The following is a 27,333-nucleotide window of genomic DNA, read 5'->3' as shown; positions in this document are numbered from 1 at the left end:
TATTCTTAATTTAAAAAGAACTAGTCTAGACACCAGTTATTTTACTGGCCCTAAATGGGTATCCTAATGGGTCTGGTCTCTTAGTTTAGCTGTGATTAGTTTTGTGTATTTTGATCCTAACTTCTTTTAGGTTCTATGGGTATTTGCCTTGAATTTTAACATGTAAGGTCCTTCTAGGAAACCCTTCTCTCTTTTTTGTGTGTCTTCCCACAGTGCTTTGCATGGTGCTCTGCACATGGTGAATGCCCAGTAAATGTGGTTGCCCGATTGAAATCAATGAACTGAGACCCTTCTCAGCGGTATCTGTGGGCAGTGAGGCCTTTTCCACTTTTGTATGAGACACAAGCCTGAGGCTTTGACCAAGCAGTTTGATTTGCTAAAGTTTTGTTCACCCAATAAGGCTGTGTTGTTATTTCACAAGTTATGTCCATCATAGCTGCAGAAGAGGTTATAGTTGTCAGAAGGATGAAAGAAGTTCTGAGTGTTTGGCCAGTGACATGACTTATAAGACTTTGGAATGAGAAGCAACTAGATGTTAAGAAATTGTCCCAGAAATTCCTACCAATATCACTTTCCAAATATTTGCTGAAATAAAGAATAAATAAAATACAAGTTAAATTTGAGACGTTTTTGATAAAAAGAAAAGTACTACGTATTTTATAATAACCATAAGTGGAGTATAACCTTTAAAAATTTTGAATCACTATATTGTACACCTGTAACTTATATAATACTGTACCGTAACTATACTTCCATAAAAAATTTTCTAACTGAAAAAAAGAGAAAGTACTGTGACAACACTTAAATTGCTTTAGCATTACTTTTGTTGAAATGTATATGCATTTTAGTACTTATGAAACTAAAAATATGAATAATAAGAACCAGATAGAGAAAAGGTCAAAGAAATTTTTCTTACACAGCTATTTCATCTTTTTCCCACTATCTATCTAGTCCTTCAAACATTTTTGATTAGAAAATAAAAGAGGTATTGTAGGATGGGTTAGAGAAAAAAATTAGTTTAATTTAACAATAGTTGTGGAGTCCTTAAAATATATACTCTAATAGGAACTATGCAAACCCATACTAAAGTATATATTTACTTTATTCTAGTCACTAATTTAATCCTTATGAGTAAGACTAATGGTTAGAAATTTTCTTAAACATTGAGATTTTATTTCTCTACATATTTTTAAAAGTTTCTTTGGATGCAATTCTTGGTTCTAATAAAATTACCCAATGGAGACATATAGAAAATAAAATCAAATGACTAAATTTCTATTAATAGCTCTCTAATGATTAGTTCCTAATATTAATATAAATAAATAATTTATAGAACATTAATATTTTTCACTTGTGAGTTAAATCTGAATGAGAACTTAGGGATCAAATGGGAAAGGGTTATGACATTTCATTGTCCATGGAGATAAACAGCTTTATGTTTTAGGGTTTAGATTCTTTTTAAAAAAATTATATGTTTCAGGTGTACAGCATTATAATTCGACATCTGTATACTCTATGAAGTGATTACCACCACAAGTCTAGTTACCATCCATTACTGTACAATCGACCCCCTTCATCCATTTTGCCAACCCACCCCCCCGTTCCCCTCACCCATTGGTAACCACTAATATGATCTCAGTATCTATGAGTTTATTTTTCTTTTATTTTGTTTGTTTGTTTGTTTTTTAATTCCACATATGAAATGATACAGTATTTCTCTCTGTCTGGCTTATTTCACTTAGCATAATACCATCAAAGTCCATCCATGTTGTCAAAAATGGCAGGATTTCATTCTTTGTTATGGCTAAATAGTGTTCCATTGTATGTATATATACCACATCTTCTTTATCCATTCATCCATTGTTGGACATTGGGTTGTTTCCATATCTTGGCCATTGTAAATAATGCTGCAGTGAACATAGAGTGCATATATCTTTTTGAATTAGTGTTTTTGCATTCTTTGGATAAATACCCAGAAGTGGAATAGCTGGGTCATATGCTAGTTCTGTTCTTAATTTTTTGAGGAATCTTCATACTGTTTTCCATGTTGGCTGTACCAATTTACAGTCCCACCAACAGGGTATGAGGGTTCCCTTTTCTCCACATCCTCTCCAACATTTGTTACTTCTTGTCTTTTCGATAATAGCCGTTCTCATAGGTGTGAGGTGGTATCTCATTGTGGTTTTGGTTTGCATTTCCCTAATAATTAGTGATACTGAACATCTTTTCATGTGCCTGTTAGCTATCTCTGTGTCTTCTTTGGAAAAAATGTCTATTCAGATCCTCTGCTCATTTTTTAATCAGGTTGTTTATTTGTTTTTGTTATTGAGTTGTATGACTTCTTTATGTATTTTGGAGATTAACCCCTTATCGGATGTATGATTTACAAATATCTTCTCCCATTCAGTAGGTTGCCTTTTTGTTTTGATGATGGTTTCTTTTGCTGTGCAGAAGCTTTTTAGTTTAGTTCCATTGGTTTATTTTTCTTTTTGTTTCCGTTGCCTTTGGAGTCAGATCTACAAAAACATCACTTAGACCAATGTCAGTGAGGTTACCACCTATGTTTTCTTCTAGGAATTTTATGGTTTCAAGTCTTACATTCAAGGCTTTAATCCATTTTGAGTTAATTTTTGTGTACAGTGTAAGATAGTAGTTTCATTCTTTTGCATGCGGCTGTCCAGTCTTCCCAACTCCATTTATTGAAGACTGTCCTTTCTCCTTTGTATGTTCTTTACTCCTTTGTTGTAAATTAATTGTCCACATGTATGTGGGTTTATTTCTGGGCTCTCAATTCTGTTCCATTGATCTTCATGCCTGTTTTTGTGCTAGTACTATACTCTTTTGATTACTGTAGCTTTGTAGTATTGTTTGAAATCAGGGATCATAATACCTCCAGCTTTGTTCTTTCTCAAGATTGTTCTGGCTATTTGGGATCTTCTGTGTTTCCATACAAATTTTAGAATTATTTGTTGTAGTTCTGTGAGCTATGCCATTGGAATTTTGATTAGATTGCATTGAATCTATAGATTGCTTTGGGTAGTATAGACATTTTAATAATACTAATTCTTCCAACCCATGAGCACAGGATATCTATTTATTTGTATCATCCTCAATTTATTTCTTTAGTGTCTTACAGTTTTCAGTGTACAGGTCTTTCACCTTCTCAGTTAAATTTATTTCTAGGTATTTTATTCTTCTTGATGCAATTGTAAGTGAGATTGTTTTCTTAATTTTTCTTTCTGATAGTTTGTTATTAGTGTATAGAAATGCATAGATTTCTGTATATTGACTTAGTGTCATGTGACTTTATTGAATTATTTGTTCTTTTTTTGGTGGTTCTTTAGAGTTTTCTATATATAGTATCATGTCATCTGCAAATAGTGATAGTTTTGCTTCTTCCTTTTTAGATTTGAATGCCTTTTATTTATTTCCTTTTTTTTTCCTAATTGCTGTGGCTAGGACTTCCAATATGGTGTTGAACAAAAGTGGTGAGAGTGAGCATCCTTGAATTGTTCCTAATCTTAGAGGAAAATATTTCAGCTTTTCATCCTTGGGTATGATGTTGACTGCTGGTTTGTCATATATGGATTTTATTATGTTGAGGTACCTTCCCTCTATACCCATTTTGTTGAGAGTTTTTATCATAAATGGATGTTGAATTTTGTCAAAAGTTTTTTCTGCATCTTTTGAGATGATCATGTGACTTTTATCCTTCATTTTGTTGGATACAATGTTATGTAATCATTGATTAATTTGTGGATGTTGAACCATCCTTGCATCCCTGGAATAAATCCCACTTGATTATGGTGTACGATCCTTTTAATGTATTGTTGGATTTGGTTTGCTAATATTTTGTTGAGGAAGGGTTCAGATTCTTTAAAAACTAATGGGAAAATACTTTTAGTGTAACATTAAATTTATGTAATTGTATATAAAGCATGATCACTATTTTAAAATTTGCAAAGAAAAAGTCTGAAAAGTTACAGTAATTGGTTAACTATTCTCTTTGATATCTTTTTGCTTTTCTGTATTTTCAAAGTGTTGTGCAATGATCATGCATTACTTTTTTAATCATGATAATAAATAACAAAAGATATTCTGAAACATGTCCAGCCATGTGTGGCAGCTGACCTTAGCAAAGTCATGACTACTAGGTAACAAAAGGGGAAAAGAAGTGCTACCCTCTCAAAAGAAGACTAGTTCATGTGTGTGAATCACACACAGAAAACTCAGTTTTCACATCTGGAAAATGGAGATGACAGGATTTATTCTGTCTTGCTAATAGGAATGTAATAAAATGTTGAGTTTATGTGATAGTTCTTTAGAATATAAAGTGGACAGCCTCTGAGGCTATGATTTTAGATCAATAACAATCCATAGCAGCTGTGACTGAGATGTGAGTGTCTTATAAAGAAAGATTTTTCTAGTTTGGCTTTTTTGTTATTTTTAACTATATTTGAGTCTTCCAATTTCATCATTAAAATATGGTAATAAGAACCAGCTCTAGATTTTCTAGAACTCAGTGTTTAACTGTAGCAATTATATATTTCCAGGTACCCTGTAGAATTTACCTTTGTACTATTATAATGGGATACATTCTGTTTCCATTTCATTTTTATTGCCCTATGTTTATTGCTGTTAACAGATTCTATTTGTAATAATAAATAGTAATAGCTAATATTGATGGAATGCTTACTCATGGCCAAAAAGTTTATGGATATAACTTCTTCTAGTCTCACTCCATGGTAAATACCATTTCATCCCCATTTTATAGATGAAGAAATGAGGCACAAGTTAAAACACTTGCCCAAAGTCACTTATCACATAGTGATGGAGCTGGGGTTTGAATACAAGCCATTTGGTTCTAGAACCCATGCTCTTCCCCACTCCTTTGTAATGCAAGGTATGTAATAATACTAGTTGTTCCTCATATATCCTATTTTACTGATCTCTTTAAATCATATATTTATTTAATAAAAAATAATTTAGGGAGAGGCTTTTCAATTACTTCCTCTGTCTTTTGTGTGAATAAAAATATCAACCTAATAAAATTGTCCTTTAATGTATCTGTAAAAATGTAAACTAGTCCTGTAAATGAACATTTAAATTAACTATGAAACTAGATTATTGATTTGCAATACGGGTAAATTTCCATGGCCTCTTTTTCAAGAATAAGGACATATTTACACAGGCAAACTGCAAGGCCTATCACTGTTTATCTTGGAGGAAAAAACCTGCAGTAGCAGAGAGTATAAAATGCTTTTTTGGTCCTTTTTACTGGTACCCAAATTTGCTCCATCGTAAAAGAGCTCTTCTGTTCAGAAAGGGGTTTGCCAGAAGGGCAGTGGTGGCCCTGAGTATTCCCACAGAATTCTGTAAAATGGCATTGTTTTAGTTCGACGAATACTTCTCAGTCTCTGTTGGTGTGCCTGCTCTTTCCTAGGCATGGGGGAAACAAATTCACACAGTTAAGGCTTACTTCTTGCCAGACACTCTTCTGAGGACTGCCTGGCATTATCTCAGCCTTTAGGACAACCCCATGAAGTGGGTCTGTAATTGTCATAACCTTCTTTTTCCAGCTGGTAAAGAGGCAGAGTCAGCTTCAACTTCACAGTCCATCTCCAGAGACATCACTCTTTTATTAAAAAAATTTTTTTTAAACATTTAATTTAATTTTATTTTTTTGCCATGCCACGCAGCTTATGGGATCTCAGTTCCCTGACCAGGAGTTGAACCCGGGCCACAGCAGTGAAAGCCTGGAATCCTAACCAGTAGGCCACCAGAGAATTCCTTAAATTTCTTTTAAATTGAGCAACTGAAGTATCATTTGCATACAGTGGATTTTAAGTGTACAATTTGGTAAATGATGATAAACGTATACCTGCACAAAATGCATACCCTCATCAAGATACAGCAGCGGTCCCCAGTCTTTTTGGCAGCAGGGACCAGTTTCATGGAAGACAATTTTCCCATGGATGTAGGGTGGGGCTGGGGGATGGTTCAGGAGGTAATGAGAGCGATGGAGAGTGATGGGGAGCGGCCGATGAAGCTTTGCTCGCTTGCCCACTGCTCACCTCCTGTTGTGCAGCCCAGTTCCTAACAGGCCGCGGACTGGTATCAGTCCGTGGCCTGGAGGTTGGGGACTCTTTTTTTTTTTTTTTTTTAAAGAAGATGTTGGGGGTAGGAGTTTATTAATTAATTCATTTATTTTTGCTGTGTTGGGTCTTCGTTTCTGTGCGAGGGCTTTCTCTAGTTGTGGCAAGCGGGGGCCACTCTTCATCACGGTGCCCGGGCCTCTCACTCTCGCAGCCTCTCTTGCTGCGGAGCACAGGCTCCAGACGCGCAGGCTCAGTAGTTGTGGCTCACGGGCCTAGTTGCTCTGCGGCATGTGGGATCCTCCCAGACCAGGGCTCGAGCCCGTGTCTCCTGCATTAGCAGGCAGATTCTCAACCACTGCGCCACCAGGGAAGACTGGGGACTCTTGATATACAGAATATTTTCATCACCCCGGAAAGTTCCTTTGTGCCCCTTCTCAGTCAATTTCCTCCCACCCCAGGAAACTACTATTTTTACTTCTATTACCACAGGTTAATTTTGCCTGCCCTAGAATTTCATGTAAATAGAATCATTTAGGAGGCACTCTTGTGCCTGGCTTCTTTCACTCAGCATTATGTTTTTGAGATTCATCCATGTTGTTGCATGTATCGGTAGTTACTTATTGCTGAGTCATATTCAATTGTATGATTGTACCAATTGTCCATCTTTTCTCCTGTTGTTGAACACATGAGCTGTTTCCAGTTTTTAGCTATTATGAATTAAGCTGCTATTAACATTTTTGTGCACAGCTTTTTGTAGCATGTGTTCTCATTTCTCTTGGATAAATTCCTAGGATTGAAGTTGTTAGGTCATAGGATGGCTATATATGTAACGTTTTAAGAAACTGCCAGGGACTTGCCTGGTGGCTCAGTCGTTAAGAATCCACCTGCCAATGCAGGGGACATGGGTTTCATTGCTGGTCCGGGAAGATCTCACATGCTGCAGAGCAGCTATGCCTGTGTGCCACAACTACTGATCCTGTGCTCTAGGGCCCGTGAGCCACAATTACTGAGCCTGCGTGCCACAGCTACTGAAGCCTGTGCGCCTAGAGCCCATGGTCCACAACAAGAGAAACCACTGCAATGAGAAGCCCGCACACCAAAACGAAGGGTAGCCCCAGCTCGCCGCAACTAGAGAAAGCCCACGCTCAGCAACGAAGACCCAACGAAGCCAAAAATAAATAAAATAAACAACAGACATTTATAAAAAAAAAAAAAAAAGAAACTACCAGTATTCCAAAGAGGTTATACTGTTTTACACTCCCACTAACACAGTCTGCTTGCCCCATATCCTTACCAACGCTTGATGTCAGTCTTTCTCATTCAGTCATTCTTGGGAGTAGATACGTCAGGGAGTGGAATCACATTATCATTTTAATTTGCATTTCCCTGATAAGTAATGGTGTTGACAGTTTATATTTGCTTATTGTCCATTGGTATATTTCTTTATAATTTTTAAATGTTGTTTGTCTTTTTATTATTGAATATGAGTCTTTTATCAGTTGTATGCATTATGAATATTTTCTCAAGTCTGGGACTTGTCTATTCATTTTCTTCATGGTGTCTTTGGTAAGAAAGTTTAAATTTCTTTTTTTTTTTAATAGATCTTTTTTGGAGTATAATTGCTTCACAATACTGTATTTGTTTCTGTTGTACACCAAAGTGAATCAGCCATATGCATACATACGTCCTCGTATCCCCTCCCTCCTGAGCCTGCCTCCTATCCTCCCTATCCCACCCTTCTAGGTCATCGCAAAACACTGAGCTGATCTCCCTGTGCTATGCTGCTGCTTCCCACTAGCTATCTATTTTACATTTGGTAGTCTATATATGTCGATGCTACTCTCACTTCGCCCCAGCTTCCCCCTCCCACCCTGTGTCCTCAAGTCCATTCTCTATGTCTACATCTTTATTCCTGCCCTGCAAGTAGGTTCATCAGTGCCATTTTTTTTTTTAGATTCCGTATATATGTGTTAGTATACAGTATTTTTTTTTCCTCTTTCTGACTTACTTCACTGTGTATGACAGACTCTAGGTCCATCCACCTCACTACAAATAACTCAATTTTGTTTCTTTTTATGGCTGAGTAATATTCCATTGTATATATGTGCCACATCTTCTTTATCCATTCATTGGTCAATGGACACTTAGGTTGCTTCCATGTCCTGGCTATTGTAAATAGAGCAGCAATGAACATTGTGGTACATGACTTTTTTTTTTTTTTTTTTGCGGTACGCGGGCCTCTCACTGTCGTGGCCTCTCCTGCTGCGAGGCACAGGCTCCGGACGCGCAGGCTCAGCGGCCATGGCCCACAGGCCCAGCCGCTCCGCAGCATGTGGGATCTTCCCGGACCGGGGCACGAACCCGTGTCCCCAGTATCGGCAGGCAGACTCTCAACCACTGCACCACCAGGGAAGCCCCATGACTTTTTTTGAATTATGGTTTTCTCAGGGTATATGCCCAGTAGTGGGATTGCTGGATTGAATGGTAGTTCTATTTTTAGTTTTTTAAGGACCCTCCATACTGTTCTCCATAGTGGCTGTATCAATTTACATTCCCACCAACAGTTCAAGAGGGTTGCCTTTTCTCCATACCCTCTCCAGCATTTATTGTTTGTAGATTTTCTGCCCATTTTTTAACTGGATTGTTTGTTTTTTTGATATTGAGCTCCATGAGCTGTTTGTATATTTTGGAGATTAATCCTTTGTCCCTTGTTTCATTTGCAAATATTTTCTCCCATTCTGAGGGTTGTCTTTTTTGTCTTGTTTATGGTTTCCTTTGCTGTTAAGTCCCATATGTTTATTTTTGTTTTTATTTCCGTTACTCTAGGAGGTGGGTCAAAAAAGATCTTGCTGTGGTTTACGTCAAAGAGTGTTTTTCCTATGTTTTTCTCTAAGAATTTGATAGTGTCTTGTCTTACATTTAAGTCTTTAATCTATTTGGAGTTTATTTTTGTGTATGGTGTTAGGGAGTGTTCTAATTTCATTCTTTTACATGTGGCTGTCCAGTTTTCTCAGCATCACTTATTGAAGAGACTGTCTTTACTCCATTGTATGTTCTTGCCTCCTTTGTCATAAATTTGGTGCCCATTTGTGTGTGGGTTTACCTCTGGGCTTTCTATCCTGTACCATTGATCTATCTTTCTGTTTTTGTGCCAGTATCATACTATCTTGATTACTGTAGCTTTGTGGCATTGAAGTCAGGGAGCCTTATTCCTCCAACTCCGTTTTTCTTTCTCAAGATTGCTTTGGCTATTCGGGGTCTTTTGTGTTTCCATACGAATTGTAAAAATTTTTTGCTCTAATTCTGTGAAGAATGCCATTGGTAGTTTGATAGGAATTGCATTGAATCTGTAGATTGCTTTGGGTAGTATAGTCATTTTCATATTATTCATTCTTCCAATCCAAGAACATGGTATATCTCTCCATCTGTTTATGTCATCTTTGATTTCTTTCATCAGTTTTTTATAGTTTTCTGAGTACAAGTCTTTCACCTCCTTAGGCAGGTTTATTCCTAGGTATCTTATTCTTTTCGTTGCAATGGTAAATGTGAGTGTTTCCTTAATTTCTCTTTCTGATTTTTCATTGTTGATGTATAGGAATGCCAGAGATTTCTGTGCATTAATTTTGTATCCTGCAACCTTACCAAATTCACTGATTAGTTCTAGTAGTTTTCTGGTGGCATCTTTAGGATTTTCTATGTATAGCATCATGTCATCTGCAAACAGTGATAGTTTTACTTCTTTTCCAATTTGTATTCCTTTTATTTCTTTTTCTTCTCTGATTGCCTTGACTAGGACTTCAAAAACTAGGTTGAATAAGAGTGGCAAAAGTGGACATCCTTGTCTTATTCCTGATCTTAGTGGAAATGCTTTCAGTTTTTCACCATTGAGAATGATGTCTGCTGTGGGTTTGTCATATATGGTCTTTATTCTGTTGCGGAAGGTTCCCTCTATGCCCATTTTCTGGAGAGTTTTTATCATAAATTGGTGTTAAATTTGGCAAAAGCCTTTTCTGCATATACTGAGATGATCATATGGTTTTTATTCCTTAATTTGTTAATGTGCTGTATCACATTGATTGATTTGCATATATTGAAGAATTCTTGCAACCCTGGGATAAATCCCTCTTGATCATGCTGTATGATCCTTGTAATGTGCTGTTGGATTCCGTTTGCTAGTATTTTGTTCAGGATTTTTGCATCTATGTTCATTGGTGATATTGGTCTATAATTTTCTTTTTTTGTGATATCTTTTTCTGGTTTTGGTATCAGGGTGATGGTGGCTTCGTAGAATGAATTTGGGAGTGTTTCTCCCTCTGCAATTTTTTGGAAGAGTTTGAGAAGGATAGGTGTTAGCTCTTCTCTAAATGTTTGATAGAATTCACCTGTGAAGCCATCTGGTCCTGGACTTCTGTTTGTTGGAAGATTTTTAATTACAGTTTCAATTTCATTACTTGTGATAGGTCTGTTTATATTTTCTAATTTTTCCTGGCTCAGTCTTGGAAAATTGTACCTTTCCAAGAATTTGTCCATTTCTTTGTGGTTGTCCATTTTATTGGCATAGAGTTGTTTGTAGTAGTCTCTTACAATTCTTTGTATTTCTGCAGTGTCAGTTGTGATTTCTCCTTTTTCATTTCCAATTGTATTGATTTGTGTCCTCTCCCTTTTTTTCTTGTTGAGTTTGGCTTAGGGTTTATCAATTTTGTCTATCTTCTCAAAGAACCAGCTTTTAGTTTTATTGATCTTTGCTATTGTTTTCTTTGTTTCTATTTCATTTATTTCTGCTCTGATCTTTATGATTTCTGTCCTTCTAACTTTGGGTTTTCTTTGTTCTTCTTTCTCTAGTTGTTTTAAGTGTAGGGTTAGATTGTTTATTTGAGATTTTTCTTGTTTCTTTTTTTTTTTCAACTAATTTATTTAATTTATTTATATGTGGCTGCATTGGGTCTTCGTTGCTGTGCACGGGCTTTCTCTAGTTGTGGCGAGTGGCGGCTACTCTTTCTTGTGGTGCATGGGCTTCTCATTGCGGTAGCTTCTCTTGTTGTGGAGCATGGGCTCTAGGTGCACGGGCTTCAGTAGTTGTGGCACACGGGGTTCAGTAGTTGTGGTTCATGGACTCTAGAGAGCAGGCTCAGTAGTTGTGGCACACAGGCTTAATTGCTTTGCGGCATGTGGGATCTTCCTGGACCAGGGGTCAAACCTGTGTCCCCTGCATTGGCAGACAGATTCTTAACCACTGCACCACCAGGGAAGCCCTTTTCTTGTTTCTTGAGGTGAGATTGAATTGCTATAAACTTCCCTCTTACAAATGCTTTTGCTGCGTTTTGGGTCGTCGTGTTTTCGTTGTCATTTGTTTCTATGGATTTTTAAATTTCTTCTTTTATTTCTTCAGTGATCTCTTGGCTATTTAGTAGTACACTGTTATCCTCCATGTATTTGTGTTTTTTACAGTTTTTTTTTTTTCCTGTAATTGATTTCCAATCTCGTAGCCATGTGGTCAGAAAAGGTGCTTGGTTTGATTTCAATTTTCTTAAATTTTCCAAGACTTGATTTGTGACCCAAGGTGTGATCTATTCTGGAGAATGTTCCGTGTGCACTTGAGAAGAAAGTGTATTGTGCCACTTTTGGGTGGAATGTTCTATAAATATCAAGTAAGTCTATCTGGTCTATTGTGTCATTTAAAGCTTGTGTTTCCTTATTTATTTTCTGTTTGGATTATCTGTCCATTGGTGTAAGTGGGGTGTTAAAGTCCCCTACTATTATTGCGTTACTGTTGATTCTCCTTTCATGGTTGTAAACATTTGCCTTATGTATTGAGGTGCTCCTATGTTGGGTGCATAAACATTTATAATTGTTATATCTTCTTCTTGGATTGATCCTTTGATCATTATGTAGTATCCCTCCTTATCTCTTGTAACAGTCTTTATTTTAAAGTCTATTTTATCTGATACGAGTATTGCTACTCCAGCTTTCTTTTGATTTCCATTTGCATGGAATATCTTTTTCCATCCCCTCACTTTCAGTCTGTATGTGTCCCTAGGTCTGAAGTGGGTCTCTTGTAGACAGCATATATATGGGTCTTGTTTTTGTATCCATTCAGCCTGTCTGTGTCTTTTGGGGGGGGCATTTAATCCATTTACATTCAAGGTTTTTATTGATATATGTGTTCCTATTACCATTTTCTTAATTGTTTTGGGTTTGTTTTTGTGGGTCTTTTTCTTCTGTTGTGTTTCCTGCCTAGAGAAGTTTCTTTAGCATTTGTTGTAAAGCTGGTTTGGTGGTGCTGAATTCTCTTAGCTTTTGCTTGTCTGAAAAGTTTTTGATTTCTCCATCGAATCTGAATGAGATCCTTGTTGGATAGAGTAATCTTGGTTGTAGGTTTTTCCTTTTCATCACTTTAAGTATATCCTGCCACTCCCTTCTGTCCTGCAGAGTTTCTGCTGAAAAATCAGCTGATAACCTTATATAGATTCCTTTGTGTGTTATTTTTTGTTTTTCTGTTGCTGCTTTTAATATTTTTTCTTTGAATTTAATTTTTGTTAGTTTGATTAATATGTGTCTTGGTGTGTTTTTCCTAGGGTTTATTCTGTATGGGACTCTCTGTGCTTCCTGGACTTGGGTGACTATTTCCTTTCCCATGTTAGGGAAGTTTTCCACTATAATCTATTCAAATATTTTTTCAGACCCTTTCTTTTTCTCTTCTTCTTCTGGGACCCCTATAATTCGAATGTTGGTACATTTAGTGTTGTCCCAGAGGTCTCTGAGATTGTCTTTAATTCCTTCATTCTTTTTTCTTTATTCTGCTCCAGGGCAGTTATGTCTTTCATTCTTTTTTCTTTATTCTGCTCCTGGGCAGTTATTTCCAGCATTTTGTCTTCCAGCTCACGTATTCATTCTTCTGCCTCAGCTATTCTGTTATTGATTCAACCTAGTGTATTTTTCATTTCAGTTATTGTGTTGTTCATCTCTGTTTGTTTATTCTTTAGTTCTTCTAGAACTTTGTTAAACATTTCTTGTATTTTCTCAATCCATGCCTCCATTCTATTTCTGAGATTCTGGATCATCTTTACTATCATTACTCTGAATTCTTTTTCAGGTATATTGTCTATTTCCTCTTCATTTATTTGGTCTTGTAGGTTTTTACCTTGCTCCTTCACCTGTGTCATATTTTTTTGCCATCTCATTTTTTTTTTTGTTTATGAGTGTGTTTGTGTTCCTGTCTTACTAGTTGTTTGGCCTGAGGCTTCCAACACTAGAGTTTGTAGGCTGTTGGGTAGAGCTGGGTCTTGGTGCTGAGATGAAGACCTCTATGAGACCTCACTTCAGTGAATATTCCCTCAGATCTGAGGTTCTCTGTTGGTCCAGTGGTTCAGACTCCTCCCACCGCAGGAGATTTGGCCCAACCCCCAGCGGTGCACTTGGGGGTTCCTCCCGTCTCCTTGGACATCAGGGTCCCCCACCAGCGGCTGGCAGGTGCCCTAGTTGTGGGGAGATACTAACTCAGTGTCTTCCCACACCGCCATCTTGACTCTGCCCTTCAGAAAGTTTAAAATTTTGATGACATCCGATTTATCAGTTTTTCCTTTTATAGTTAGTGATTTCTGTGTCCCATCTAAGAAATACTTACTTACCTACAGGTCATAGAGATATTCTTTCTTTATAGTTTTAACTTTTATATTCAGTTTTTACCTTTATATTCTTAGCTTTTGTACTTATGACTGTAAGCTCAAAATAGTTTTCGAGTATAGTGTGAGGTAGAAGTTGAGGTTTATTTGTTCCCAAGCAGATGTCCAGTAGTTCTAGCACCATTTGTTGAAAAGACTTTACTTTCCCTTTTGAATTGTTAAGCATAACTGCCTCCACAAAACTGACTGAGGCATGGATTTTGCCTTCAAGAACTTATAGTCTGCAGAATAACTTTTGTACTAGAATTTATCGCTGACTTTTCATAAAGAATAGCACATCCAACTACTGTGATGCATGAAAAACTTTACCCTTTTAGAAAAGGGACAAAGCAAAGTTCTTTTGCCCCATCCAAGAATAGTTATATAAAATAAATTACTTAATGCAAATTGCTGATTGTGGTTGGTGCTTTGCCTTGAAGGAATGCAGTACAAGTAATAGTTTAACTTCAGAGAGTTCTTGTACTTTGTCCCCAGAAGAAAAAACACTTGAATGTGTTCAGCCCTCATATTACTATTATTATTCAGGCTTTAAAAGTTGTACCCTTGACCTTAGATATTTCATAACTTGAATAAATATTTTATTTTTGAGGGATTTAAAAATATTTACTCCTGGTTTACATAACTTTTAGATATAACCAATTGGATTTGTTTTTTAAAGAATTTTGTTTCACCATTAACACATTTTTATAATAGTTTCAAAGCATAAATGAAAATGTTAACTTTATAGCTCTTGATCTTTCCCTTTATAGACATTTATGCTCCAGACATCACTACTTTAACACTTGTTATTTGTAGATGACAGCACTTACAGCTGCCACCCATGCTCTAGATGTTTTTAGGTGACAAAGAGATGAGTTATGGTGGAAGAAGTATTAGACTAGGAGGCTCAAACACATGGGACTTAGGACTCTCAGCTACTTACAAAGTCAAGGCAGTACTTTCTTTGTGCCTTAATGTCTGGTATGAAATTGGAAGAATGATATGAGCTTCCCAAGGTCAGTATAAGACATATACACAGTTGTTGAGAATGAGAGCTTTAAGATCAGGATATCAAGATTCATATCCTGACTGCATCCAGTTGTGTGACCTTGGGCAGATTCCTTTACTTCCCTGAGCATTTTCTCATCTTTAAAATGAGGATGATACTAATATTATCCACCTCATGCTATTGTGAGGATTGAGATAGACAAACGCTTTAGCATGGTCTCTCTCTTTTCCGTGGTCTCTCACGTTTCTCTTGTGAACAGAGGTAGACACTGCGACTGCCTTTTGTTCTGAACTGCCTTTTCAAGAGCTACCACTTTGGAAAGCAGAGATATGTCTCCCTCCAGAGCAAAGGGTAGATATGCTTACTACCCAATATAATAAAGATAATGTCTCCTTCCAGATCTGTGATTAAGAAATTATTCTTCATCTTTGACTAGGAGTCTTGTATCTTCTACCAATATCCATAAAACAGTGGCAAACTGGGATGAGTTGGTCACCCTAAAGTAGGGTAAAGTGTCGACCCTTTACAATTCTTGATAAGTGCAGTATTTGCCACATAGGAAGCAACCAATAACTGTCATCTTGTGTTGTTATTATTTTATTTTATTTTTTTAAATTTTATTGAAGTATAGTTGATTTACAATGTTGTGTCTAATTTCTGCTGTACAGCAAAGTGATTCAGTTATACATATATATATTCTTTTTCATATGGTTTATCACAGGATATTAAATATAGTTCCCTGTGCTATACAATAGGACCTTCTTATTTATCCATCCTATATGTAATTGTTTACATCTGCTAATCCCAAACTCCCAGTCGTTCCCCCGCACCTCCCCTACCCCTTGGCAACCACAAGTCTGTTCTCTATATCTGTAAGTCTGTTTTTGTTATTATTTTATAAAGAAAAAATCTGACATACCAACTCAAAGTGTTTTGAAAGTATGACGCGTTCTACACGTTATTTATTTTTGTTTTAAGCAATTAAAAATTTTTTTTAATTAATTTATTTTTTGGCTGTGTTGGGTCTTCATTGCTGTGTGCGGGCTTTCTCTAGTTGTGGCGAGCGGGGGCTACTCTTTGTTGTGTGTGGGCTTCTTATTGCGGTGGCTTCTCTTGTTGCAGAACATGGGCCCTAGAGTACGCGGGCTTCAGTAGTTGCGGCACATGGGCTCAGTAGTTGTGGCACACAGGCTTAGTTGCTCTGCGGCATGTGGAATCTTCCCAGACCAGGGCTCAAACCCGTATCCCCTGCATTGGCAGGCAGAGTCTTAACCACTGCACCACGAGGAAAGTCCCTACACATATTAATTATTATATGACAGAGTGAATTTGATGTTTGTTGGCAGGTTGAGTAGAATTTAAGTCAGTATTAGAGAACTGCTCATAGATTCACAGAACTAAGTGTAAGAGGAGGAAGGTCAAAGTAATTCACCCATGAAAGAAAAGAAGTTTCTAATATGGAAGATAATAAAAACAGCAAACTTTACCAATACTGGCAGAGAAATATGAACCACTCACATAGTGCTGTTATAATAAAAATAGGCATAAACAGAAATCTAGAATTTATGAATGGACAGTTAAATCTTCCACCAGGGTTAGATTTTTTTAAACTTGCTGTTCTGTCTTTTCTCCTTACAAAATCAATATATAATTCACTGCACAACGAGAAATCTTTTTGAGATGAATCTTTTCCAGCCTTGGGCTTTTTATGTAAGGCTGGTATGGGACATCACCCTTAAGATCCTTAGGGAGATTCTTGTCTGACTGAATGCTCTGAAGCACCATCTTAGATTCTTCTGAGATCTTAGCAACTAATTGTATAGAACCACCCACATGGATTTGACTTTTATTCTGAAGCCCTTTCTTAATCTGAGAATTTTGGAGAGGCTGGGTGTAAGAAACAGTTTTATAATTGAGCTTAGCAAGTTTTAGTTCTTTACATTTAACAGTTCTTCCTTTAGCTGTTGTCTCTCCTTTACATTTTACTATGAGCAGCAAGAAGACACCAAGCAGCAGTTTCAACACTGTGTAGAAATATCCTTAGTCAGAACATTCATTTCATTGAGTACGTTTTCTACTTCCCACGTTAACCGCAGGTGATAGTGTTGCTAAACCTTCTGCTACTCCATAACAATGGTGCCTTTTCCTCTAGTTTCCAATAACATTTTTCTCACTTTTCTTTAAGCTTTCACTGATAGCCTCTTTGAAGGACACAACACTTCGGCTAACAGTTCTGAAAGCTGAGGCAGATCCTGAAGGCATTTGCAACTGGAGGCTGTCAGCTAACTGTATTCCCTGCTGCTGATCCTCTCTTGAAAGGGGATTTGAGCAGTGCACCTCCGTGGCCACCACATGTAACACTCATGCCAAACCATGTTCTACCAGTTTTTCCAATCTTGTCTCCTAACATTGCCTGCATCTCACTCTATACTTTTGCTACAACAACTTGTACTACCTCAGTATGCCTTAAAATCACACAAAATCATGACATATTGCAGGCTGAGTTAGGTGCCTCACAGCACCCTATAATAATACTTATAATAATATAAATACTTTCGGGCTTCCCTGGTGGTGCAATGGTTGAGAGTCCGCCTGCTGATGCAGGGGACATGGGTTCGTGCCCCGGTCCGGGAGGATCCCACATGCCGCGGAGCGGCTGGGCCCGTGAGCCATGGCCGCTGAGCCTGCGCGTCCGGAACCTGTGCTCCGCAATGGGAGAGGCCACAACAGTGAGAGGCCCGAGTACCGCAAAAAAAAAAAATATATATATATATATATGTATATATATATATATACACACACACACACTTTCATGGCACCCTAGAAATCTATCACTGTATTTATGTCATTCTTTGGTACTTGGATTCAAATCTCGACTCTGACATTGCTTAGCTAAATGACTTCGGTCAAGTTATTTGGTTTCTCTGTGTCTCGGCTTCTTCATCTTTACAATGGGGAAATAATATTCTTTTCATAGAATTGTTGGGATTAAATCAGTTAATACAGGTTAAGTGCTTAGAACAGAGCCTAGTACAGAGTAAATGTTCCATAACTGTTAGCTATAATCATTAATGATCTGAACTGACAAGATATATTGATTTAGGTGGCTGGAGTGCAGAGCAAAACTGACAGAGAGGTGACTCTGATCCTTCAAAGCACTTATGTTTTTAGGGCCACAGTGTAGAAATGCCATCCCACGAGGCTGTGATGTAAACAGAAGTCATCAGGAAAACCTTTCTCAACCTTTTCCTCCCTTCTGGTCTAGGCCTGCAGGACAACCCATGGTTCTGTGACTGTCACATTTCCAAAATAATGGCATTGTCAAAAGTTGCTGACCCTGTGGTAGTACTTCTCGACCCACTGATGGTTTGTAGTGAACCGGAACGCCTCACAGGGATTTCGTTTCAGCGGGCTGAGCTGGAGCAGTGTCTGAAGCCATCAGTGATGACCTCGGCCACCCAGATCACATCTGCTCTGGGCAGTAATGTTCTGCTGCGGTGTGATACCACTGGCTACCCTACCCCGCAGCTCACCTGGACCAGACCAGACAGCTCGCCAGTTAATTATACAGGTATCTTCTTAATTCAGGCCTTTGAAACAAGGAGTTTACAAATGACTGAACTTAATCTTATGTTTTTGTATGATTTGAGATTGGCTGGTTATTTCTAATAAAATATGCTAAGATTGTTGAATGGAAGAAATTTGAAAAGTATACTTTATTTATTAATATTTTCCTCAGTTTGTCTGATTAACTATGTAGATGAAATTAGACAATCTGATTTCTTTCTTAGATGGAAAACAACATGACTAAGTGAATGGATGGTTGCAGATAAGGCCTTTGTCTTTATCTTTCCTCCATCATCTTGGATACTGCTCACTTTAAAATGTATAACAATTACAATTTCCTTAAGGGAATTTCAAACAAGTTTCTTATTTTCGAATGATTATTCAAATAATAAATTACATAGGAACTTTATTATGAGGCAAAAAGTGTAATTTTTAAAAATATCGATTACACAGGTTTTTAGATCCTACTATGACCAAATCAATGCTTTGGCCTTAGTTTCAATAGTGATATTCTGATGAGTAAAGGGATATATTTTTAAAATTCTTCCAAATTAAATTTAAATTGAGGCTGAAATAATGAAACCTGATAGAATTAAAAACAAAAGTCAAGGCCTAAGCCCACAGTTTAAGGCAGTGAGTTAAATTTGGAGCTACTGAAATACCACTCTGTGCATATTATTATTCTTCAGAAAGCTTCAGAAATCAAGACAGAAAGGAAATATGTTCAGATTTTAGTGTTTAGGAAATTAAAATTCCAATTTTGCAAACACTGTGTATTATTCCATAAATAAAAACCTCATTATTTACTTGTTTATCTAAATTAAATATACTGTGAAAGATAAGAAAAGAAATTATGACTCCTCCATGCCAGAAAATGGTCCACTATGCCTTCTGACTATGTGGATAGTTAACACTTTATTACAATGAAAAAGTATTTTGAGAAAGATTTAAGTAAGGTCTTGTGATAAACATTTTACAGAATCACAATGGGTTAAAATTGGAAGGGATATTTGAAATCACTTTGTCTTATCCCCTTATTTTAAAAATGTGTGAACAGAGGCCTAAAGACACTAATTGGCTTGTCTAGAATCACATACTACTTAGTAAACAAAAGTTTACTAAGGCCAAAGTTTCTTAATTCTCAGCCCCATGTCTTTTTAAAATACTATTTCCCCCCCCCCAAAAAAATACTATTTCCCATAGAAACTTCATGGCACCCAGAATGTCCTACACTTCCATATAAACCATTTACAGAACCATCATCTGCAATCAGAGACTTGCAGCGTGCCATTTCCCTCTTGGTTTATGTGAGAGGTATGCGTGTAGAACCAGAAATTGTTGCCTTTTGAGTTGGCATGTTGTGTGAATCTTTTCTTCCTTTTATCTCACAGATTATGCATTTTTCTTTCTTCCAGTAATTCAGGAATCTCCAGGGGAGGGAGTCAGATGGTCCATAATAAGCTTGACAGGCGTTTCTTACATGGATGCTGGGGATTACAAATGTAAGGCCAAAAATTTGGCTGGGATGTCAGAAGCTGTGGTTACTGTGACAGTGGTTGGTGTTGTCGTGACCACCGTATCATCAGAAACTTCTGAAAGAAGAACTGGGGACCACCCTGAGCAAGAGGTCCAGCTGGGATCTAGAACATCTGCAAATCTACCTGGTTCATCATCGTCTCCCTGGCCTTATTCCTCCTCTTCTTCCTTCCCAGCTTCTTCCACTTTTCTTCCTACTTCTACTTCATCGCCTCCCTCCACTGCTTCCTTCTCCTTATCTCCTTTCTTCTCCTCCATTGTTTCTTCAGCCACAACTCCCAGCACTAGAATATCTACAAGCACTACCATGGCCAGCCGTCAGTCACTCCACCCAGATGGGAAAAGAAATGTCAAGGTGGAGATGGGTAGCGGGAAGCTTCCCCCAGCTAGTGCAAGTAAAAGAGAAGAGTTGGCATTGTTGGATCAAGCCCTGCCGATGGAAACGAATGCCACAATAGAAAATCTTCAGGTAGTCAGCGAAACCGAAGAAAGCGTGATCTTGATGTGGAACACCATTAACACCACGCAGAATTTGGAAGTGACTGTGTTGTATTCCAAGTATGGTGAGAAGGACCTGCTACTGCTTAATGCAGACTCCAGCAAGAACCAAGTCACCATAAGTGGCTTGTTGCCTGGTTGGCAATATATAGCATGTGTCTGTCCAAAAGGAATGCCTCCCCAGAAAGACCAATGTATCACCTTTTCTACTGACAGAGTTGAAGAAGAAGGTGATTCTCAAGGGTCTTTCCTTATGGTGGTGAGTGGTGCTGCCTGTGTTGTTGTCTTGCCATTGATTTTTTTCCTGTTGTACAAAGTTTGCAAACTTCAGTGTAAGTCAGACTCCCTCTGGGAAGATGATTTGGCGAAAGAGACTTATATCCAATTTGAAACGCTGTCCCCCAGGTCTCAAAGTGTAGGGGAACTTTGGACGCGAAGGCCCAGAGACGATTCAGAAAAATTGCTGCTTTGCTCTAAGTCAAGTGTGGAATCTCATGACTTTTAAAAGCAAGGGTTCTAGAGCAGAGTATTATTGCTAAGGTTTTACAGCTCAGGCAAATGTGAGCTCCACAAAATTTCTTTCACAAAATTAAGGATCTAAGAGTATATAGTTGCCCCTCTGTTTGGATGACTTTTGGACACTTTCATATCCTTCATGAAAATCACAAATGGAGTGCTTTTAAGTGTGCTTTAAAAAAGTCACGAGACTTCTGAACTGAAAAGACAAATAATTTTGATTTTTGTTGTGGAGAAAATGTCCACAGAAATAATTTTCAAGGTAGGCTAAGTAAGTTAATAATATATTTTAGGATAATGTTTTAGTTCTTAAAAATAAATTCATGTGAAAATAGTCATAAAAAGTAAACTCTGAATTTTAAAAAGATAGTTTTTTGGGCAGTAAAGAAAGTTTAGTATAATGAGCTAAGCCTTGATGTTCACTCTTGTTCATAGTGCTTTATGGCATTTGCTGGGCACATTTGCTGCCATTGCCTTGTAGGTGAGAGTGGAATAGTACAGAATTTTGCATTCACTAAGGTTAAATGCAACCCCAAGGACAGGGAGAGCTCTAGCTCTTGGTACCATTATGCATTGCAACACAGTATAGTGGTATTTATATTGCAAGGAAGAAAACATTTTTCCTTAGAAATATAGGTACTAGCAAAAATAAGTTTAAAAAGAGGATCATGGAATAGTAAGGCCATTCTGAAGATATTAACTGTTGCATTCTAATACACCTGCTAACAGACTGTATGGGGTCTTTTTTAAAAATGTGCTCATTTTAAAACAATCTCTTTAATATTTTGTAATGTACTCTTCTTTTCCCCTTCCCTCTTTTCTTCTCTCCCTCCCTCCCCTTACTTCCTTCACTTCTTTTTTTTCCTTCTGCTTTGTCAGAAGATATTCAGGTAGCCAAAGGACCACAGCTAAAGTGTTTGTCTTTTGCCATGTTATATTTTGATTACCTGGATAGAGGGAAGAACTTTGAAAGTCTTTTAGATCCCAAAAGGATGTTTTAGGATTTTGAAAGAGCAAATTCAGTGGATTTATTTAGTCAAACTCTACGTTAAAAACATCAGGGAAATTGAATTGGAGTGGGTCACGTGATTAGATAGGAAAGGGGCTTCATAAATAAAATTTAGTTTTTTAAAAGAAGTTTTTTTCATCATATTTACTAAAGATTATATTCCCTTTACATTGAAGATTTTGGAGTGTAGAACAGATTTATACAGGTGTGTCAGGAGTCCTGAAATATGCTGAGAAGCAAGTTCTATATTTTATATAAGAAACAAATTGGCTTTAATTTGTTTGTACCACATTGTGGAAATTATAACACAAGCAGCTGGAGAATGAAAAACTGCTCATTCCAAATGGCTTTTAATTAAAAGAAAAAGAGAATTCTAGTTTAGCCGTAATCTGCGTATTAGAAGAAGACAAGCATGGAGGGATGGCCTGCTCAGAACTCCCAAACTTCCCCTTCTTGTCTCCTTTCCTTTCCTTTCCAGCCTCTTTGTCCTTGGTGCTTTTATCACTATGTGCATTGTCTAATGATCTAACAGTTTTTAATTCAGTATTCATTGTTAGGATTTTTTGTTTGAAAAATACCTTTTTTAAAAAAATTTTTTTTTATTTTTTTGTGGTACGCGGGCCTCTCACTGTTGTGGCCTCTCCCGTTGCGGAGCACAGGCTCCGGACGCGCAGGCTCAGCGGCCATGGCTCACGGGCCTAGCCGCTCCGCGACACGTGGGACCCTCCCGGACCGGGGCACGAACCCGTGTCCCCTGCATCGGCAGGCGGACGCTCAACCACTGCGCCACCAGGGAAGCCCGAAAAATACCTTTTAAAGACAGTTTTGTGTTTAACTTCAACTTATGTTAGATAATTTATTTTAAATTTAATGATTACAAAAATGTGCATTTCTTTACTCTAAAGACAGCATGGAATTTCATTGCCATATTTAAAAGGCTCATATAAACAGACTGCCAAAATAATACTGCATTAGAAATAGTGTGGGAGAATGTTACAGACTACTGAGCCAAAAGACATCCAAATTGTACGAAGGCAGGTTATTTGTCAAGAAAGGAGACTTGGACCATCATAATGAGATAAATTACTGACTGCTCTCATAATTAAAGTCAAGTGAAGCCTGGACTTAATTTTGCCTAGTGAGGAAAAGGTAATTGGTGGTGTGAAGGGGATAGGAACAGCAGGAGAAAGCACCTTTGTCATCCTCAACTTGGACTTGGCACATGAGGTGAGTTGCAAGTAATTTGTTACTCATAGTAAGATAAATTAAATTATAAATCATCTACTTTCTAAAAATACATACGTTTGAACGTAGTCAAGGTTATCCTGATGATATCATTGCTCTTATGTTCTTACAGTATGCTTCCTTGAGTGGGAGAGAAAGGTTGACGTTATAGCAAGTGGCATGGAATTCCACATAAGCAACAGCCTGTTTATCAGTGTCACCATATGCATTGTGAAGAGCACTCATAAATGATAGATAGCAATATACGTGGTAATTAAATATGATTACAATATTTTACTTTCAGACAAAATATATTTGAGGTTGTAAAACTCAGGATACATGGTGAGGGTGTGTCACATGTGAGGCTATCATCAGTGATGTGCTATGACATGAAAGATGTTGAGAACTCCAAGCAAATAGTTTATAATGGCCAGAAAAGCAAACCCTAAATAGAGTCAGGCAGGTGCCTTGGGAAACTTTTGCAAAAAGTTCAAAGAAAAAAAATTTTGACCCAGGGACTTGAGTCTCAAAAAGGGATTATGGCTAACAAAGAGAGATTTAAACACACCCACACACACACACACACACACACACACAAACTGCTGAATAATTATGAAATAATTCTAATAAAATGGAAGAAAGCTTAGGAAGGTTGAATGGCTATTTAGTAATCTCAAATTTCAAATGATATATATAAAAGGTACAAAGAAGGAAGAGTGGCCAAGGATGAGCATAGAAATTAGCAGATTTATTATAAAAGTGTCATAAATTAAGTCCCCAAATAAATCAAGGCCAAAAAAAAATGGTAAAGTTGACCAGAAGGAACTATAAGGCTTGTTTTTTTTTTAGTCAAAAATAACAAGGAAATAATAAGTCTACTGCTTAGAGATGATAGCAGAAGGTATATCAGAGAAGTAGCAGAATCATTTAACTCCTATTTTTCCTTCTCTCTTTCCCATCCCTTTCTTTCCCTCTTTCCTTCCCTTTTCTAGATGGGTTTTTAAGCTGAATATGGAGAACAAATTATGAGAAGTGGGAATTTCAGCCCACGATAGATAAGGGATTAGTGAACTAACTCCAAGGTATTTAAAATGAGGCCAGATATATTAGGTACCAGGGTGGTAACAGAATTTTCAGCCATAATCTCAGAGCGACTGTTTTTGAAAAGTATTTGAAAAGTCATGACAAATAGGAGAAATACTGCAAGACCACAGGTAGGTAAGTTTCATCTTTATTTTTAAAGAGGGGACTAGGGTGGATTCTGGAAATTATAGACAACTTGATTCATGTTTACAGATTTGACAGTAGGTTGTTAAAAGGCTTGTTTTTGAGCATGCAGAAATGAATGTTATGGTCATTAGGAGCCAACAAATGTCAGCCTAGGAAAAGGTTTGATAAACTAAAATGGTTTATTTTTAGGTTACTAAGCTGATAGATAAAGGACTGCTTGAAAATCGAATAGCAGCTAGTTACTGGTGTTTGTTTTGATTTGTTGGAGTAATATAAGTTGCCTCCTCTCAATAATGTCTAGAAATGGCTTTATATATTATGAAAATTTTTCTAGTAGAATGCCCTTACCCTATTCAGTTCAGTATTTTTATAAGTGACTGGATGAACATAGGCTTCTCAACTCTGCAGAGGACATGAAAGTAAACAGGGTATCTTATTTTGGTGCTTCTCAAACTTTTCCTTGGAATATTCCTAATTGAAGGGGAAAGTAAAACTGTATGTCTGGAGAGACCAGGGCAATTGTCCTAAGTGTCTGGCAGAAGAGAGATATTTCTGTGAATTATTCTGTCTTAATTAAAAACCATGTGAATTTGCATTCTATGGCATAATTTTTAAAAATATAAAATAACTCTCCCTCTCTCATTTCTTTAGGGAAAATTGACATTTCTGTGCCTTTGAACATCTTGGTACAGAGTACCCCAGAGATACTCTCCTTATCTTCACCCAAGTCAATTATAAAAACCAGATAGAATAGGGTAAAGGACATATTTGAGGATATTTGAATTTGCATATAAGAACTGAATTATATTAAAAAAAATAGGGTAAAGGACAGAGACCTGTGGCTTTCTATTAGAAACTATTTCATGCAGTATGAAACCATCAGTGAACATATTTATATGATAGGTGAAGGAACCAAATCTTGAAAATTATCTTAATAAGATGGCATATTAAAGCTAACAGGGATAAATGAAAATTTTGTGTTTGGATTAGAATAAATATGGGCGTTCAAGTAAAAAAAAAAATCTGTGACTTTAGTTGATTACAATCATTCTATGAACCAATAGAGTTATGTACAGTAATTGCTAAAAATGCTAGTGTTAAGTTACTTCAATCTAAGTAATAGATCAAGGAAGGTAAGAGTTCTGCTGTATTCTACATTAACAGACCATTTCTACAGGATCAGGTTTAATTTCGGATGCCAAATTTAAATAATTATGGACCTTGATAACAACTATGGACTATCCATAGGAAGGTACCTAAGATCACCAAGCATCTGGAAATTTTATCATGCAAGAAAGGGTTAAGGACTGGAGCAGGCTGTGGGGAGACCAGGCTAGCTTAGTGCAGCCCAAGGCACTAACTCTTTCCCTGGAGGACTATGCTTAGGAGCGGCTGCTTAGGTTGTTAAAATGGAGGCTACTGGGCTCTACAGGTAGAAATTCAAATTCAGCAGCCTGGGGCCTTGGAAACCGCAATTTGACACTCAACCCAGGGGAATGATGCAGGTGATGTAATGACTTTGAGAAACACTGTTCTACGCAATGGATACAGAAGCAATACTGCAATTACAAAGAAGGAGAATGGCTCCACGTTAAAAACAAACAACTTCTTTTTTTGCCAACAACCAGAGTTAGAAAACAGTGGAGTGCCAACAACCAGAGTTAGAAAACAGTGGAGTAAGACGTGTTATTATAATATTACTCAGGATGTTCATGGATATTCCAGAAGTCAGGAGTGATGCAAAGACACAGTGAAGGACATTGTGGACTAAAAGTTCAATCATTTGGACTATAGCAGAAAGAAATGAAAATGAATAAAATTGTATCTTTTGGTTTCAGTGGAAAGAGAATGCTAACATTTGTATTAAGTAGCCTCTTTTTGTTTAATTATAATAAAATTGATTTTGTATGTAAACATATGAGTCTTGATTTGTTTAAATAGTGGAAAAATTAGGCTATAAACTATTGGATAAGTTTGTGTTGTCCTCTTTTTATACAATTAATTTCAACTAAGTGGTTGAATGAGGGAGTCATTATAATTTTTCTTCTCCTTGCTGTAGGGTATAACACTGATGACTCATTCCTTAACTATTCAGGGAAAAAAAAACCCAATGTTTTTTATGTATTATTTTGATATAATTTATATACACAGTTAAGTCCTTACAGAAAAGTAGCAATTTTCCTATCATTGCCATTATTTTAATACACCATTTATTAAGTGTGCTAGTTGTTTTTATCTTAAGGAATTTCCCAAGTGTTTAACATTGTGACAGTAGTAAGGAGTTAAATTCTTGAAGTATTGTAGTTACATAGGTTTCCATTGATGCTGAATTCCTTATCATATTCTCTGTGGTTCCTAGGAGCAAAGAAAGAAGGGTAAGAGTACAGAAGAATTTTGAGAGAAAACATCTCAAAAAAGCAAGATAGCAAGTCTGGAGGATAATGGTGGCCACCTGTATCCTATTATCTTCATGCCTTCGTCCCTTCCCAAAGAACCTATTAGTTTAACAAAAAAATTTAAAAAACCACACATGACCACATTTTTAGCATTCGTAGGAGATAGAGAATACCATGAACCTCACATTGCTTGTAAGAGAAATAAACATCAAATTCCAACAGATGTCTTGCCATTGCTGCAAGCCTGGGGGTATGGAGAGTAAGAGAAGGAAGGCTTAAGAAAGAAAGAGGAGAGCTGAGAATACATGTGAAGCCGAGACAAAAATCACACCCAGAAAATAAAAGACAAACTAGTGCAAATATACTGACCTGAGGTTTGGGACTTGGTAGTTCATAGCATGAGCTACAGGGAAGGGCCTTGAAAGTGAGTGGGACCAGAATTGGAAGCTTTGGAAAAAGCATTGCTCCTAGGGGAGAAGGAGTCAGAAAAGTGTGGTACCCTTCAAAGATACGGCAATAAGAGAAAGGAAGGAAGCAAGAAGGGGGAAATCAAGGCAAATGCACTGATGTTCATCATTTAATACATTTA

The 27,333-nt window shown here is 37.1% G+C and overlaps 1 protein-coding gene across 2 annotated transcripts in view; it reads left to right on the top strand.

Moving 5' to 3' along the window:
- LRIT3 (leucine rich repeat, Ig-like and transmembrane domains 3) overlaps positions 1–26,284 on the top strand; it is a 33,591-nt gene extending 7,307 nt beyond the window's left edge. The window contains exons 3-5 of one of the 2 annotated variants that reach the window (XR_010942899.1): positions 18,034–18,339; positions 19,751–23,121; positions 24,111–26,284. Coding sequence is in view for 1 of the 2 variants with exons in the window: in XM_067735324.1 (XP_067591425.1) it covers positions 18,034–18,339; positions 19,751–20,874 (1,430 nt within the window). In the remaining variant the exon portion in view is untranslated. Of the gene's footprint in view, positions 1–18,033; positions 18,340–19,750; positions 23,712–24,110 lie in introns of those variants that run through there. The other variant, XM_067735324.1, reaches the window with a different exon arrangement.
- The last annotated feature ends 1,049 nt before the right edge of the window (positions 26,285–27,333 follow it).

This window comes from Pseudorca crassidens, chromosome 4 (genome assembly GCF_039906515.1).
Source record: "Pseudorca crassidens isolate mPseCra1 chromosome 4, mPseCra1.hap1, whole genome shotgun sequence".
Lineage (NCBI taxonomy): Eukaryota > Metazoa > Chordata > Mammalia > Artiodactyla > Delphinidae > Pseudorca > Pseudorca crassidens.
Note: the sequence above shows the minus strand (reverse complement) of the source record. Positions and strands in the feature narration are given on the sequence as shown.